At 68.4% G+C, this 14611-nt stretch overlaps 2 protein-coding genes across 2 annotated transcripts; one reads left to right on the forward strand and one right to left on the reverse strand.

The window, feature by feature from the left end:
- The first annotated feature begins 90 nt into the window (after nt 1–90).
- DHX16 (DEAH-box helicase 16) lies at nt 91–11748 on the forward strand. Its single transcript, XM_048293041.1, is given in 24 exon segments — nt 91–337; nt 789–1018; nt 1659–1806; nt 1911–1967; nt 2081–2104; nt 2106–2336; nt 3885–4019; nt 4021–4107; nt 5294–5482; nt 6021–6036; nt 6039–6130; nt 6367–6482; nt 6577–6748; nt 6750–6788; nt 6905–7003; nt 7104–7256; nt 7460–7600; nt 7828–7993; nt 8407–8525; nt 8623–8690; nt 10018–10180; nt 10372–10533; nt 10633–10806; nt 11470–11748. Coding segments are annotated over 24 exon segments (3111 nt in total). The 5' UTR covers nt 91–136; the 3' UTR covers nt 11599–11748.
- C31H6orf136 (chromosome 31 C6orf136 homolog) lies at nt 11739–14548 on the reverse strand. The gene is given in 7 exon segments (XM_048293010.1): nt 11739–11945; nt 12031–12101; nt 13058–13083; nt 13085–13259; nt 13367–13455; nt 13544–13837; nt 14210–14548. Coding segments are annotated over 7 exon segments (1167 nt in total). The 3' UTR covers nt 11739–11772.
- Between the last annotated feature and the right edge of the window lie 63 nt (nt 14549–14611).

Raw genomic sequence — 14611 nt, forward strand, 5'->3', positions numbered from 1 at the left:
GGGGGGGGGGGTGGCGCGAGCCGGGCGCTGATTGGCCGAGGGCTTCCCGCGCCGGGCGCTGATTGGGCCGCGGCTCCGTGAGGGGGAGGAGGAGGAGGAGGAGGAGAAGGAAACGGCGGAAGCGGCCGCGGCGGCGATGGCGGCCCTGGAGCGCTGGGTGTCCGGGCAGCTGCAGGAGCTGCTGGGCCTCAGCGCCCGCCACGTCCCCGCTTTCCTGGTGGCGCTGGCGCGGCGGAGCCGCAGCCTGGAGGAGCTGCTGGAGCGGCTGCGCGAGACCGAGGCCCTGCGCGTGGAGGAGCCGCGCGTGCGCGAGTTCGCGAGCCAGCTGTGGGAGAAGGTGGGCGGGGCGGCGTGAGGGGGCGGGGGGGGACGGGCTTCTCAGAGAGGCGCGGAAATGGAGGGGGCGCGGCTTTCGCTGAGGGGGGCGAGTGGGAGGGGCTTTAGATGGAGAGGGAGGCGTGGCCTGCAGGTGTGGGCGTGGCTTTACAACACCATTTACGGCGCTGAGGGCGTGGCCAATCAGAAAGGGGCGGGACTTGAAGGCAAACCGGTCAAGAAGGCGGCGCATTTTAACGCCCTTTAGGGGTGATGTCACCGCGAGTGGGCGTGGCTTACACACAGCAGCCAATCAGGCTGTGCTGTGGCTACCAATGGGCGGGGCCATCACTGTGTGGGCGTGGCCACATCGGGTGTGGCCAGGTGGGCGTGGCCACATCGGGTGTGGTCAGGTGGGCGTGGCCATATTGGGCGTGGCCGTGGGGCGTGTCCTGACCCTGCCCCACCCGCAGGTGCCGCGGGAAGCCCCCCGGGAGCCCCCCGGGCGCGCGGCCGAGCGGGCGGCGCTGGAGCTGCAGCGGCAGAACCGCGGCTACCGATTGGTGGAGAGCGACGAAGAGGGGCCGGGCCCCGCCCAGGACCACGCCCAGGATGAGCCACGCCCACGCCGGCGTCACCTGAGGCGACGGCGCCGCTCCGAGTCCCCCCCCGAGGCCGCCGCGGCGTCGCCGTCACCCCCGCCGTGAGTAGAAACGGGGCTTTTGGGGGCCCTTCCCAAATTTCGGGGGGTTTTGGGGTCACTTCTGCCCCTGGCGGTCACCACACGTGGGTTTCGGGGTTCCTGGGTAGAAGTTTGGTGCTCCCAGGGGGGATATTGGGCTCCTGGGTTGATTTTGGGGGTCCTGAGTGGGATTTTGGGATCCTGAGTGGGGTCTTGGGGTCCTGGGTGGGATTTTGGGGTCCTGAGTGGGGTCTTGGGGTCCTGGGTGGGATTTTGGCGTCCTGAGTGGGATTTTGGGATCCTGAGTGGGGTCTTGGGGTCCTGGGTGGGATTTTGGGGTCCTGAGTGGGGTTTTGGGGTCCTGGGTGGGATTCTGGGGTCCTGAGTGGGATTTTGGGGTCCTGAGTGGGATTTTGGGCTCCTGGGTGGGATTTTGGGGTCCTGAGTGGGATTTTGGGATCCTGAGTGGGGTTTTGGGGTCCTGGGTGGGATTCTGGGGTCCTGAGTGGGATTTTGGGGTCCTGGGTGGGATTCTGGGGTCCTGGGTGGGATTTTGATGCTTTTTTGTGCTCCTGGTTGGGGTTTTTTCGCTCCTGTGCTGGATTCCGGTGCTCCTGGCGGGTTTTTGGGGTTCCCTGATCCGTTTTTCCCCCTCCCCAAGGGCGGCCGAGCCCCGCGAGGAGCCGGAGGAGGAGTGGGAGGCGTCGGAGCGGGAGCGGCTGCGGGACCTGCAGGAGCGCGACGCCTTCGCCGAGCGGCTGCGGCGCCGCGACCGGGAACGGGACCGGGGGGCTCGGACCAACAACAAGGTGGGGCTTGGGGGGCGTCTGGGGGGGTCCCAGGAGGGGTTTGGGGGTTCTTGGATGAGAATCGGGGCTCTTCCCCCCTTCCTCGTCCCCTTTTCCCCCTCCAGGCCTACGAAGAAGCCCAAAAACGCCTCAAAATCGCCGAGGAAGATCAAAAAGCCATGGTGAGAGCTGCTGAAATTCTCACTCCTTACCCTTCCCGCCACCCCGTTTTCCCCTCTTTGTGCTGGTTTTGCTCTTTTCTCATCCCCTTCCATCCCGCTGCTGCCCCTCGCAGATCCCCGAGCTGCGGAAGCGCTCCGCGCCGCGAGTACCTGGCGAAGCGCGAGCGGGAGAAGCTGGAGGAGCTGGAGCTGGAGATCCAGGACGAGGAGCTGCTCTTCGGGGAGGATTCCCTGAGCGCCCCCGAGCTCCGGGAGCTCCGCTACAAGCGCCGGGTTCGGGACCTGGCCCGGGAGTACAAACGGGCCGGGGACCGGGAGCAGCTGGAGCGGAGCAGCCGCTACCACATCCCCGAGGAGACGCGGGGCAAGGTGAGGGAAACGCCGGAGTTCCCCCGGTTCGGCACGTCCGGGGTGGCCCGGGGGGGTTGGAATCGGGAGTTCTGCATTTGTTCCCCTAAAAATCCGTCCTGGAATCTCCGGGATCTCGTTAGAATCGTGAATTTGGGGTTTAGCCACCCAAAATCCTTCCTGGAACTTCCGGGATCCTGTGCAGGACCCCTGATTCTCCCCAAACCCCCTCCCATTGCCCCAAATCCCCCCCAGAGCCCCTCCCAGCACCCCAAATCCCCCCCAAATCCCCTCCCAGCGCCCCAAATCCCCTCCCAGCGCCCCAAATCCCCTCCCAGCGCCCCAAATCCCCTCCCAGCACCCCAATCCCCCCCAAACCCCCTCCCAGCGCCCCAAATCCCCTCCCAGCGCCCCAAATCCCCACCCAGCACCCCAAATCCCCCCCAATCCCCTCCCCAGCGCCCCAAATCCCCTCCCAGCACCCCAATCCCCCCCAAACCCCCTCCCAGCGCCCCAAATCCCCTCCCAGCGCCCCAATCCCCTCCCAGCACCCCAAATCCCACCCCAAACCCCCTCCCAGCGCCCCAAACCCCCTCCCAGCGCCCCAAATCCCCTCCAGCGCCCCCAAATCCCCTCCCAGCACCCCAAATCCCCCCCAAATCCCCTCCCATCGCCCAAATCCCCTCCCAGCACCCCAAATCCCCTCCCAGCGCCCCAAATCCCCCCCAAACTCCCCTCCCAGCGCCCCAAATCCCTCCAAACCCCCTCCCAGCACCCCAAATCCCCCCCAAACTCCCTCCCAGCGCCTCAAATCCCCCCCAAACTCCCCTCCCAGCGCCCCAAATCCCTCCCAAACCCCCCTCCCAGCGCCCCAAACCCCCCCGAGCCACTCCCAGCACCCCAAATCCCCCCCAAACCCCCTCCCATCGCCCCAAATCCCCCCCCAAACCCTCTCCCAGCACCCCAGACCCCCTCCCAGCACCCCAAACCCCCCTCCCATCGCCCCAATCCCCCCCCAAACCCTCTCCCAGCACCCCAAACCCCCTCCCAGCACCCCAAACTCCCCCCAAACCCTCTCCCAGCATCCCAAATCCCCCCCAAACCTCCTCCCAGCACCCCAAATCCCCCCCAAACCCCCTCCCATCGCCCCAAATCCCCCCCAAACCCTCTCCCAGCACCCCAAACCCCCTCCCAGCACCCCAAACCCCCTCCCATCGCCCCAAATCCCCCCCAAAACCCTCTCCCCAGCACCCCCAAATCCCCCCCAAACCCTCTCCCAGCACCCCAAACCCCCTCCCAGCACCCCAAACTCCCCCCAAACCCTCTCCCAGCATCCCAAATCCCCCCCAAACCTCCTCCCAGCACCCCAAATCCCCCCCCAAACCTCCTCCCCAGCACCCCAAATCCCCCCCAACCCCCTCCCAGCACCCCGAACTCCCCCCCAAACCCCCTCCCAGCGCCCCCAAATCCCCCCCAAACCCTCTCCCAGCATCCCAAATCCCCCCCAAACCCTCTCCCAGCACCCCCAAACCCCCTCCCAGCCCCTCTGACGGGTCGGTGCCCCTGCAGAAGATCCCGGAGCGGGAGGAGCCGGGGGCGGAGGAGCCGCTGGCCCCCCGGGACGAGCAGCGGCGCTGGGAGGAGCAGCTGCTGGGGGCGGCCGCGCTGCGCTTCGGGGCCCGCGACGCCGCCCTGCGGCAGCCGCCCCCGCGACTACGAGCTGCTGCTGGAGGAGGACGAGATGGTGCAGTTCGTCAGCGCCGCCCAGCTGGAGGGCACCGACCCCCAGAAGGTGGGCAGGGGAGGGAAAAGGGGGGTTTGGGGGAGGGAAAAGGGGGATTTGGGGTGAGGGGAGGGGGTTTGGGGGGGGGGAAAGGGGGATTTGGGGTGGATTTGGGGAGGGAAAAGGGGGATTTGGGGTGGATTTGGGGAGGGGAAAAGGGGGATTTGGGGTTTGGGGAGGGGGGCTTGGGGGGGAAAAAGGGGGATTTGGGGTGAGAGGAGGGGAGATTTGGGGTGAGGGGAGAGGGTTTGGGGAGGGAAAAGGGGGATTTGGGGTTTGGGGAGGGGGGTTTGGGGGGAAAAAGGGGGATTTGGGGGTTATAGGAAGGGGGTTTGGGGAGGGAAAAGGGAGTTTGGGGTGGATTTGGGGGGGAAGGGGATATGGGGATTGGGGGGTTGGGGGTGGGTAAAAGGGGGATTTGGGGTAGTATGGAGAGTGTGGGGAGGGGATTTGGGGAGGGAAAGGGGCCGATTGGCGATGGAACCGTGGTGAGCTCAGTGTGACCCCGCTGTCCCCCAGGATGTCCCTGAGGCAGAGCAGCACCGGCACTGGGGACAGTGGGGGGGGCACTGGTGGTACTGGGGCTGTTCTGGGGTGACACCGGTGACACCGAGGGTGGCACTGGGGTGGCACCGGTGACACCGAGGGTGGCACTGGGGTGGCACCGATGACACCGAGGGTGGCACTGGGGTGGCACCGGTGACACCGAGGGTGGCACTGGGGTGATACCGGTGACACCGAGGGTGGCACTGGGGGTGACATCGATGACACCGAGGGTGGCACTGGGGTGGCACCGATGGCACCGAGGGTGGCACTGGGGTGACACCGGTGACACCGAGGGGTGGCACTAGGGTGGCACCGATGGCACCGAGGGTGGCACTGGGGTGGCACCGATGACACCGAGGGTGGCACTGGGGTGATACCGGTGACACCGAGGGTGGCACTGGGGGTGACACCAGTGACACCGAGGGTGGCACTGGGGGTGACACCGGTGACACCGAGGGTGGCACTGGGGTGGCACCGATGACACCGAGGGTGGCACTGGGGTGGCACCGATGACACCGAGGGTGGCACTGGGGTGATACCGGTGACACCGAGGGTGGCACTGGGGTGACACCAGTCACACCGAGGGTGGCACTGGGGTGACACCCGGTGACACCGAGGGTGGCACTGAGGTGGCCCCCGCTGTCCCCAGGACGTCCCCGAGGCCGTCCCCGAGGCGGAGCGGCGCCGGCAGTCGCTGCAGGACAGCCGCCGCTCGCTCCCCATCTTCCCCTTCCGCGCCGAGCTGGTGGCGGCCGTGGCCCAGCACCAAATCCTCGTCATCGAGGGCGAGACGGGCTCGGGGAAGACCACCCAGATCCCCCAGTACCTGCACGAGGAGGTGCTGCTGGGAGGGACTGGGGGGGACTGGGACGGGGGCACTGGGAGGACATTGGGGGGACTGGGAGGGGATTGGGAGGGACTGGGAGGGAACGGGAGGGACTGGAGGAGACTGGGAGGGGATTGGGAGGGGATTGGGAGGGAACTGGGAGGGGATTGGGAGGGATTGGGAGGGAACTGGGGAGGGACTGGAGGAGACTGGGAGGGGATTGGGGGGACTGGGAGGGACTGGAAGAGACTGGGAGGGGATTGGGAGGGACTGGAGGAGACTGAGAGGGGATTGGGGGGACTGGGAGGAGGATTGCGAGGGACTGGAGGAGACTGGGAGGGAACTGGGGAGGACTGGGAGGGAACTGGGAGGGACTGGGGAGGGGATTTGAAGGGATTTTGGGCTCTGGGGGGGATTTGGGGGGCTCGGCTCTGATGTTTGGGGTCAGTTGTGGTCTGGGGGGGTCAGTGGTGATCTGGGGGGGGGTCACTGGGGGGTCTGGGGTCTCCGTCACCCCCCTGACCCCCCCCCGACCCCCCGGTGTCCCCAGGGCTACACGCGGGGCGGCTGAGGATCGGGGTGACGCAGCCGCGGCGCGTGGCCGCCATGAGCGTGGCAGCGAGGGTGGCCGTGGAGATGGGCACCAAGCTGGGCAACGAGGTGACACTGGGGGGGACACTGGGGACACTGGGGGGGACACTGGGGGGACGCTGGGGGGACACAGCCCCACCCTGGGGAGCACCCTGGGCACACCCTGGTGACGCTGCAGGGGACAACCGGGGGGGGGTGGGGCGGCCACAGGGCGGGACTGAGTGACCACAGGGGTGGCCCGAGTGGCACAGGGAGGTGGCAGCGAGCCCAGGGGAGGTGCCAGCGAGCTGCCCCTCGTCCCCAAGGTGGGCTACAGCATCCGCTTCGAGGACTGCACGTCGGAGCGGACGGTGCTCAAGTACATGACGGACGGGATGCTGCTGCGCGAGTTCCTCACCGAGCCCGACCTGGCCTCGTACAGGTGAGCCCGGGGGCGCCGCGGGACAGCGCGGAGGGGAGCGGGGGCCGGCCGGCGTTGGGACGCGCCGGGGACACGTCCCTGTGGCCGTCCCCAGCGTGATCATGGTGGACGAGGCGCACGAGCGGACGCTGCACACGGACGTCCTGTTCGGCCTCATCAAGGACATCGCGCGCTTCCGGCCGCAGCTCAAGGTCCTGGTGGCCTCGGCCACGCTGGACACCGAGCGCTTCTCGGCCTTCTTCGACCACGCGCCCGTGTTCCGCATCCCCCGGGCGGCGCTTCCCGGTGGACATCTACTACACCAAGGTGACGGCGGGGGACAGCTGGGGACGCCGGGGGACGCAGGAGAAGGGAGGGGTTGCCTGAGGATTGCTGGGGACGCCCGGTGCTGACGTCCCCCGTGTCCCCCCGTGTCCCCTCAGGCTCCCGAGGCCGACTACCTGGAGGCCTGCGTGGTGTCGGTGCTGCAGATCCACGTCACCCAACCCCCCGGGGACATCCTGGTCTTCCTCACCGGACAGGTCAGTGTCCCCTGAGCGTCCCCTGGCCGTCCCTCCCGCCGTCCCCATCCTCGAGATGGTTTCCCTGGGCGCGTCCCCGACGTGTCCCCGCGGGCGGCAGGAGGAGATCGAGGCGTGCGTGGAGCTGCTGCAGGAGCGCTGCCGCCGCCTGGGCTCGCGGCTGCCCGAGCTGCTGGTGCTGCCCATCTACGCCAACCTGCCCTCGGAGCTGCAGGCCCGCATCTTCCAGCCCACGCCCCCCGGCGCCAGGAAGGTGCGCTGGCCCTTTAACGGGGGGGTGGGCGGGGCTCCTGAGGGTGTGGTCAGAATGGGCGTGGTCTAAAGGGGTGTGGCTTTGAGGGGTGGGGTGCAAATGGGCGGGGTCTAAAGGGGGTGGGGCTCGATCGGGTGTGGTCAGAGGGGCGGGGCCTGTCCCGGGCGTGTCCGTGGGCGTGTCCTGAGCGTCCCCTGGGCAGGGTGGTGGTGGCCACCAACATCGCGGAGACGTCGGTGACCATCGACGGCATCGTGTACGTGCTGGACCCCGGCTTCTGCAAGCAGAAGAGCTACAGCGCCCGCACGGGCATGGAGTCGCTGGTGGTGACGCCCTGCTCGCGGGTAATGCCACCTGTGTCACCCGCTGTCACTGAGTGCCACCCCCTGCCACCCCCTGCCACTCCCCACACCGGCACCGAGTCCCTGCTGGTGACGCCCTGCTCGCGGTGCTGTCACCTGTGCCACCTGTGCCACCTGTGCCAGTCCCTGTCACAGACACGGGGTCCCGCAGGTCCCCCAGGTCCCCCCGCTGTCCCCGGTGTGACGGTGCCGCGCGCTGTCCCCGCCAGGCCTCTGCCAACCAGCGCGCCGCCGGGGGCGGGGCGGGGTGGCGCCCGGCAAGTGCTTCCGCCTCTACACGGCCTGGGCGTTCCAGCACGAGCTGGAGGAGACCCCGGTGCCCCGAGATCCAGAGAGCCGACCTGGGCTCCCTCGTGCTGCTGCTCAAGAGCCTGGGTGAGGCACTGGGGGGCACTGGAGGCACTGGGAGGCACTGGGAGGGCATTAACGGGGAGTTTTGGGGGGCTAAAGGGGCATTTCTGGGGCTCTGGGGGTGTCAGGACAGACCTGGGCTCCCTGGTGCTGCTGCTCAAGAGCCTGGGTGAGGCACTGGGAGGGACTGGGAGGCACTGGGAGCATCTTGGGGGTACTGGGGCATCCTAAGGGACGTTTTAGGGCCCACTGGTGCCCCTCAGGTGACGTTTTAGGGACCCCTGGGACATTCTGGGACCACCCCGGGGCACCTCAGGGGCTCAGGGGGACCTTGGTGCCAAGCTCGGGGTGTCCCCGGGCTCGGGGGGGGCTGGGGAGCCCCGGTGGCACCGTGGGGACGTGGCGGTGCCATCGGGGGGACATCGGGGCGTCCCCAGGGATCAACGACCTGATCCACTTCGACTTCCTGGACCCGCCCCCCCACGAGACGCTGGTGCTGGCGCTGGAGCAGCTCTACGCCCTGGGCGCCCTCAACCACCTGGGAGAGCTCACCACGGTACTGGGAGCACTGGGATGAACTGGGAGGGCTCGCCGGGCGCCGATAGCGGCGCGGCGCCGGTCCGGGACTGGTTCTAACTGGTGTCCCGTGGCAGCTGGGCCGGCGCATGGCGGAGCTGCCCGTGGAGCCCATGTTGGCCAAGATGATCCTGGCGAGCGAGCAGTGAGTGACAGCCGAGTCCCCAGTGTCCCCCCAATGTCCCCTGAGTGTCCCCTGAGTGTCCCGAGTGTCCCAAATGTCCCCTGAGCGTCCCAAGTGTCCCGAGTGTCCCAAGTGTCCCCTGAGTGTCCCAAGTGTCCGAGTGTCCCCAATGTCCCCCCAAGCATCCCCTGAGTGTCCCCAATGTCTCCTGAGCGTCCTCTGAGTGTCCCCAATGTTCCCTGAGTGTCCCCCCAAGTGTCCCGAGTGTCCCCAGTGTCCCCTGAGTGTCCCAAGTGTCCCGAGTGTCCCAAATGTCCCCTGAGCATCCCCTGAGCATCCCCAATGTCCCCTGAGTGTCCCCCCAGTGTCCCCTAAGTGTCCCTGAGTGTCCCAAGTGTCCCCAATGTCCCCTGAGTGTCCCAAATGTCCCGAGTGTCCCAAGTGTCCCCTGAGTGTCCCCAATGTCCCCCTGAGCATCCCCTGAGCGTCCCCTGAGTGTCCCCAATGTCCCCTGAGTGTCCCAAGTGTCCCCTGAGTGTCCCCAATGTCCCCCCGAGTGTCCCGAGTGTCCCCTGAGTGTCCCCAATGTCCCCCCAAGCATCCCCTGAGTGTCCCGAGTGTCCCCCGAGTGTCCCCTGAGTGTCCCCAATGTCCCCCCAAGCATCCCCTGAGTGTCCCGAGTGTCCCCCGAGTGTCCCCTGAGTGTCCCCAATGTCCCCTGAGCGTCCTCTGAGTGTCCCCAATGTTCCCTGAGTGTCCCCAATGTCCCTTGAGCGTCCCCAGTGTCCCCCCGAGCATCCCCTGAGTGTCCCCAATGTCCCCTGAGTGTCCCAAGTGTCCCCCGAGCATCCCCCGAGTGTCCCCTGAGTGTCCCAAATGCCCCGAGTGTCCCCCAAGCGTCCTCAATGTCCCGAGTGTCCCAAGTGTCCCCTGAGCATCCCCAATGTCCCCCGAAAGTCCCCTGAGTGCCCCCAATGTCCCTTGAGTGTCCTGAGTGTCCCCTGAGTGTCCCCAATGCCCCCTGAGTGTCCCGAGTGTCCCCAATGTCCCCTGAGTATCCCGAGTGTCCCCAATATCCCCTGAGTGTCCCCAATGCCCCGAGTGTCCCCTGAGCGTCCCCTGAGCATCCCCTGAGCGTCCCCAATGTCCCCTGAGCATCCCCAATGTCCCCCGAGTGTCCCCAATGTCCCCTGAGCATCCCCTGAGTGTCCCAATGTCCCCTGAGCGTCCCCAATGTCCCCCGAGTGTCCCCAATGTCCCGAGTGTCCCCCGAGTGTCCCGAGTGTCCCCCGAGTGTCCCCAATGTCCCCGAGCGTCCCCAATGTCCCCGAGCGTCCCCCGTCCCCAGGTACGGCTGCACGGAGGAGGTGCTGACGGTGGCCGCCATGCTGTCGGTGAACAACGCCGTGTTCTACCGGCCCAAGGACAAGGTGCTCCACGCCGACAGCGCCCGCGTGGCCTTCAGCGTCCCCGGCGGGGACCACCTGGTGCTGCTCAACGTCTACAACCAGGTCTGCTGGCCCCGGGGACACCGGGGACACCGGGGACGCCGCGGCGGTGGCGGCTCTGGGGACGCGGCGGTGTCCGGCGGCGGCACTGACCGTGTCCTTTTCTCCATGTCCTTTTCTCCGTGTCCTCGTCCCCTCCCGCCGTCCCCCAACGCCGCCGTCCCTCCGTCGGCGCGTCCCCAACGCCGTCCCAGTGGGTGGCCAGCGGCCACTCCCTGCAGTGGTGCTACGAGCACTTCGTGCAGGCGCGGTCCCTGCGCAGGGCCAGGGACGTGCGGGACCAGCTGCAGGGGCTGATGGAGCGCGTGGAGATCGCGCCCTCCTCGTGCGGGGCCAACCTGGACCTCGTCCGCAAGGTGAGTCCCAAAAACGGCCCCAAAACGCGCCCCGGGACCCATCCCAGTCCTCCCCCCCGCCCCGCAGTAACCGAGTCCCCGTTTGCGTCCCCCCCCCAGGCCATCACAGCCGGGTTCTTCTACCACACGGCGCGGCTGGCGCGGGGCGGGTACCGCACGGTGAAGCACCAGCAGCCGGTGTTCATCCACCCCAACAGCGCCCTGTTCGCGCTGCAGCCGCGCTGGGTGCTGTACCACGAGCTGGTGTGCACCTCCAAGGAGTTCATGCGGCAGGTGGGGACCCCAGGGGGACACACTGGGGACACAGGGAGGGACATGAGGGACACACTGGGGACACAGGGAGGGACATGAGGGACACACTGGGGACACACGGAGGGACGTGAGGGACACGCTGGGGACACAGGGAGGGACAGGAGGGACACGCTGGGGACACACAGGGAGGGACAGGAGGAACACGCTGGGTGCTGTACCACGAGCTGGTGTGCACCTCCAAGGAGTTCATGCGGCAGGTGGGGACCCAGGGGGACACACTGGGGACACAGGGAGGGACAGGAGGGACAGCTGGGGACACAGGGAGGGACGTGAGGGACACGCTGGGTGCTGCATCATGCAGCAGGTGGGGATCCCAGGGGGACACAGGGATACAGGGAGGGACGTGAGGGACAGCTGGGGACAGTGGGAGGGACATGAGGGACACGCTGGGTGCACCTCCAAGGTCCCCACGTGGGGACCACAGTGACAAGGACCCGGTAGCCACATCCCCGAGGTGACAAAGCGGCGACCCCGAGACAACCAAGCGCGAGACGCGACCCCCAACCCATGGTTGTGTCCCCAGAGGTGTCCCCAGCTCCCCCCAGGTGACCACAGCACGTGGCTGCTGCTGGAGGTGGCCCCCAGCTGTCCCCAGGTGTCAGCGGGTGTCCCCTCTGTCCCCAGGTGATGGAGATCGACAGCGCCTGGCTGCTGGAGGTGGCCCCCCACTACTACCAGGCCAAGGAGCTCGAGGACGGCAGCGGCCGCAAGATGCCCAAAAAAGCCGGAAAATCGCGGGAGGAGCTGGGCTGACCCCCCCCCCCGGGAGGGGACACCTGGGGACGTGTGGGGACATCTGGGGACGCTTGGGGACATCCGGGGGCGCCCCAATACAGCCCCTGCGGCAGAGGATCGGCGCCAGCCCCGCGCCCGGGGACGCTGCTGTCCCCTCCGTCACCGCTCGCTGAGTTTATTCTGTACATTAAGTTAAGGGGGGGGGGCGGGGGGGGACAGGGGAGGGGACAAAGGGGACACTCCGAGGGGGGAGGGGCGCTCAGGTGTCCCCCTCGGCGGCTTCAGGGCCGGGCCAGGGCCACGGCCAGCGCCGCGGCCACCAGCAGCTTCTTGGGCTCGGGGACGGCCGTGGGGGCTGGCATCAGCTGGGGGGGGGGGGACACGGGGTCAGGGGACACCAGGGACGTCCCCAGGTGTCCCCCAGGTGTCCCCAGGTGTCCCCAGGCTCACCTTGTCCACGCGGGTGGCAGCGGATGAGCCCCTGCGAGTTGAGGAAGAAGGTGGAGAAGGCGTCGTAAGACCTGGGGGGGACACGGGGGCACTTGGGGACATCGGAGACAGAGGTGGCATCGACCCCCCGGGGGGGGCAGGGGGTGACACAGGGGGTGACACAGGGAGGTGATACGGGGGGGGTGACACAGGAGGGTGACACACGGAGGTGACGCAGGGGGTGACACAGGGTGACGCAGGGATGATGGGGGGGTGACACACAGGGTGACACAGGAAGGTGACATGGGGTGACACAGGTGACACACGGGGGTGACACAGGGTGACACAGGTGCCACACAGGGGGGTGACACAGGGGTGATGGGGTGACACAGGTGACACACAGGGGTGACACGGGGGTGACAGGGGGTGACACAGGTGCCACACGGGGGGTGACACAGGGGGGTGATGGGGTGACACAGGTGACACACAGGGGGGTGACACGGGGTGACACAGGTGCCACACACGGGGGGTGACACAGGGGTGATGGGGTGACACAGGTGACACACGGGGGGGTGACACAGGGGGGTGACACGGGGTGACACAGGTGCCACACAGGGGGGTGACACAGGGGGGTGAGTGACACAGGTGCCACACAGGGGGGTGACACGGGGTGACACAGGTGCCACACAGGGGGGTGACACAGGGGTGATGGGGTGACACAGGTGCCCCACAGGGGGGTGACACAGGGGTGATGGGGTGACACAGGTGACACACGGGGGGGTGACACAGGGGGGTGACACGGGGTGACACAGGTGCCCCACAGGGGGGTGACACACAGGGGTGATGGGGTGACACAGGTGCCACACAGGGGGGTGACACAGGGGTGAGTGACACAGGTGCCACACAGGGGGGTGACACAGGGGGGTGACAGGGGGTGACACAGGTGCCACACAGGGGGGTGACACACAGGGGTGAGTGACACAGGAGGGTGCCGGGGGTGCCACAGCGGCGGGTGCCACACGGGGGGTGCCGCCGGCGCGTCCCTCACCTGAGCAGCGCCCGTTTGTCGCGGCGGGTACCAGCGCAGCAGCAGCAGGTGCAGGGGCAGCCCGGTCAGGCGCCAGCGCGCTCGGACGCTCCAGTCCTCGGGGTGCCGGGTCAGCGCCAGCACCTCCAGCCTCAGGCTGGCGAAGTAGCCCCAGGCCAGCGCCCGGCACAGCGCCACGGCCACCGCGTACATGGCACGGCCCCTGGGGACAGCAGCGCCGTCACCGCCCCGCGCCGCCGGCGTCCCCGGGCTGCCGGAGCGCCCCCGGCCCTGACAGGGCTGTCACCCACCCCCCCCGGCGTCACCCACCGCGTGTGCAGGTGCAGCAGGTGGCACTGGAACTCCACGTCGGGGGCGTACAGGGCGTAGTCCGGGATCTTCAGGAAGAAATTGGGGAGCTGGGGGGGCAGGGGGGTCACCGGGGCTGCTGTCACCTCCCCTTCTCGTCAATCCCCCCCAGTTGTGTCCCCCCCTCCCCGCTGTCACCTCGTGCCGCAGCTTCTCGTGCATGGTGGCCAAGTGCTCCTCCATGGACGGGGGGTTGGGCCGGCGGCCGGGGGGGGTCCCGGGGGTGCCCGGGGGGGGTCCCGGGGGTCCCAGCAGCAGCCGGGGGGGGTCCCTGACGGCGATGTCGTCCTCACGCCGCCCGTCCACCGTGGTGACCGGACCCCCGAGCCCCTCCAGCCCCCGCGGGGGGGTCCCGGGGGGCCGGGCCTGGGGACAGCGCGGGGGGGGCAGCAGGGCCAGGGCCGGGCCAGGGACCAGGGGGGGCTCCAGGTCCTGCGAATGGGGGGAAAAAAGCGGGATTTGGGATCGGAACCGTTTGGGGAGGAGGCTGGGAGCAGCAGGGACCCCCCCAGGGGTGGGTGGGGGTTGCCCCCTGGCTCCGCCCCCAGCGCTTAAACCCCGCCCTCGATTTGCATAACCACGCCCATCCCTTATTTTCCCACGCAGCTCCATTTGCATGGCCCCGCCCACCCCCGATCGCCATTTGCATAACCCTTTTTCTCCCCAAACGCTACGCCATCTTTTTTTGCATAGCCCCGCCCCCTCCCAATACCCGCCACACCTCCTATTTACATAACCCCGCCCACTCCGCGGCTCTAATTTGCATAGCCCCGCCCCTCTCCCCCCTCAGCGCGCTCCCCTCACTTGCAGCCGCGCTCGGTAGCGGCGACGCGGCGGGGTCGTTCCGGGCGCTGCGGCCGCTGCCGGGGCCCAGGCGCGGCCGGGCCGGAGGCGGACGGCGGCGGTGACGGTGGCGGTGACGTGCCGGTACATGGCGGCCACGGCGCCCTGCTCGTCCCGGTCCCCGCTGGCGCTGCCGCCTCCTCTTCCCCTCACGCCGGGCGCTCGCTCCGCGCCTGCGCGGGCCGCGCGCGCTTCCCCCTCAGCGCAGGGCGCGTGCGCCGAGCGCGGGAAGGTGACCCGGAGCGGGCTGCGCATGCGCGGTGGCTCCGCGCCGTTACCGCCCGCCCGCCGTTCATTCATAAGGGCGCGAAGGGGGCGGGGCCACGCGGCGGGAGCCAATAGGAACCGCGCTCTCACGCTCGG

The sequence above is a fragment of the Corvus hawaiiensis genome (assembly GCF_020740725.1).
Source record: "Corvus hawaiiensis isolate bCorHaw1 chromosome 31 unlocalized genomic scaffold, bCorHaw1.pri.cur SUPER_31b, whole genome shotgun sequence".
Classification (NCBI taxonomy): Eukaryota; Metazoa; Chordata; class Aves; order Passeriformes; family Corvidae; genus Corvus; species Corvus hawaiiensis.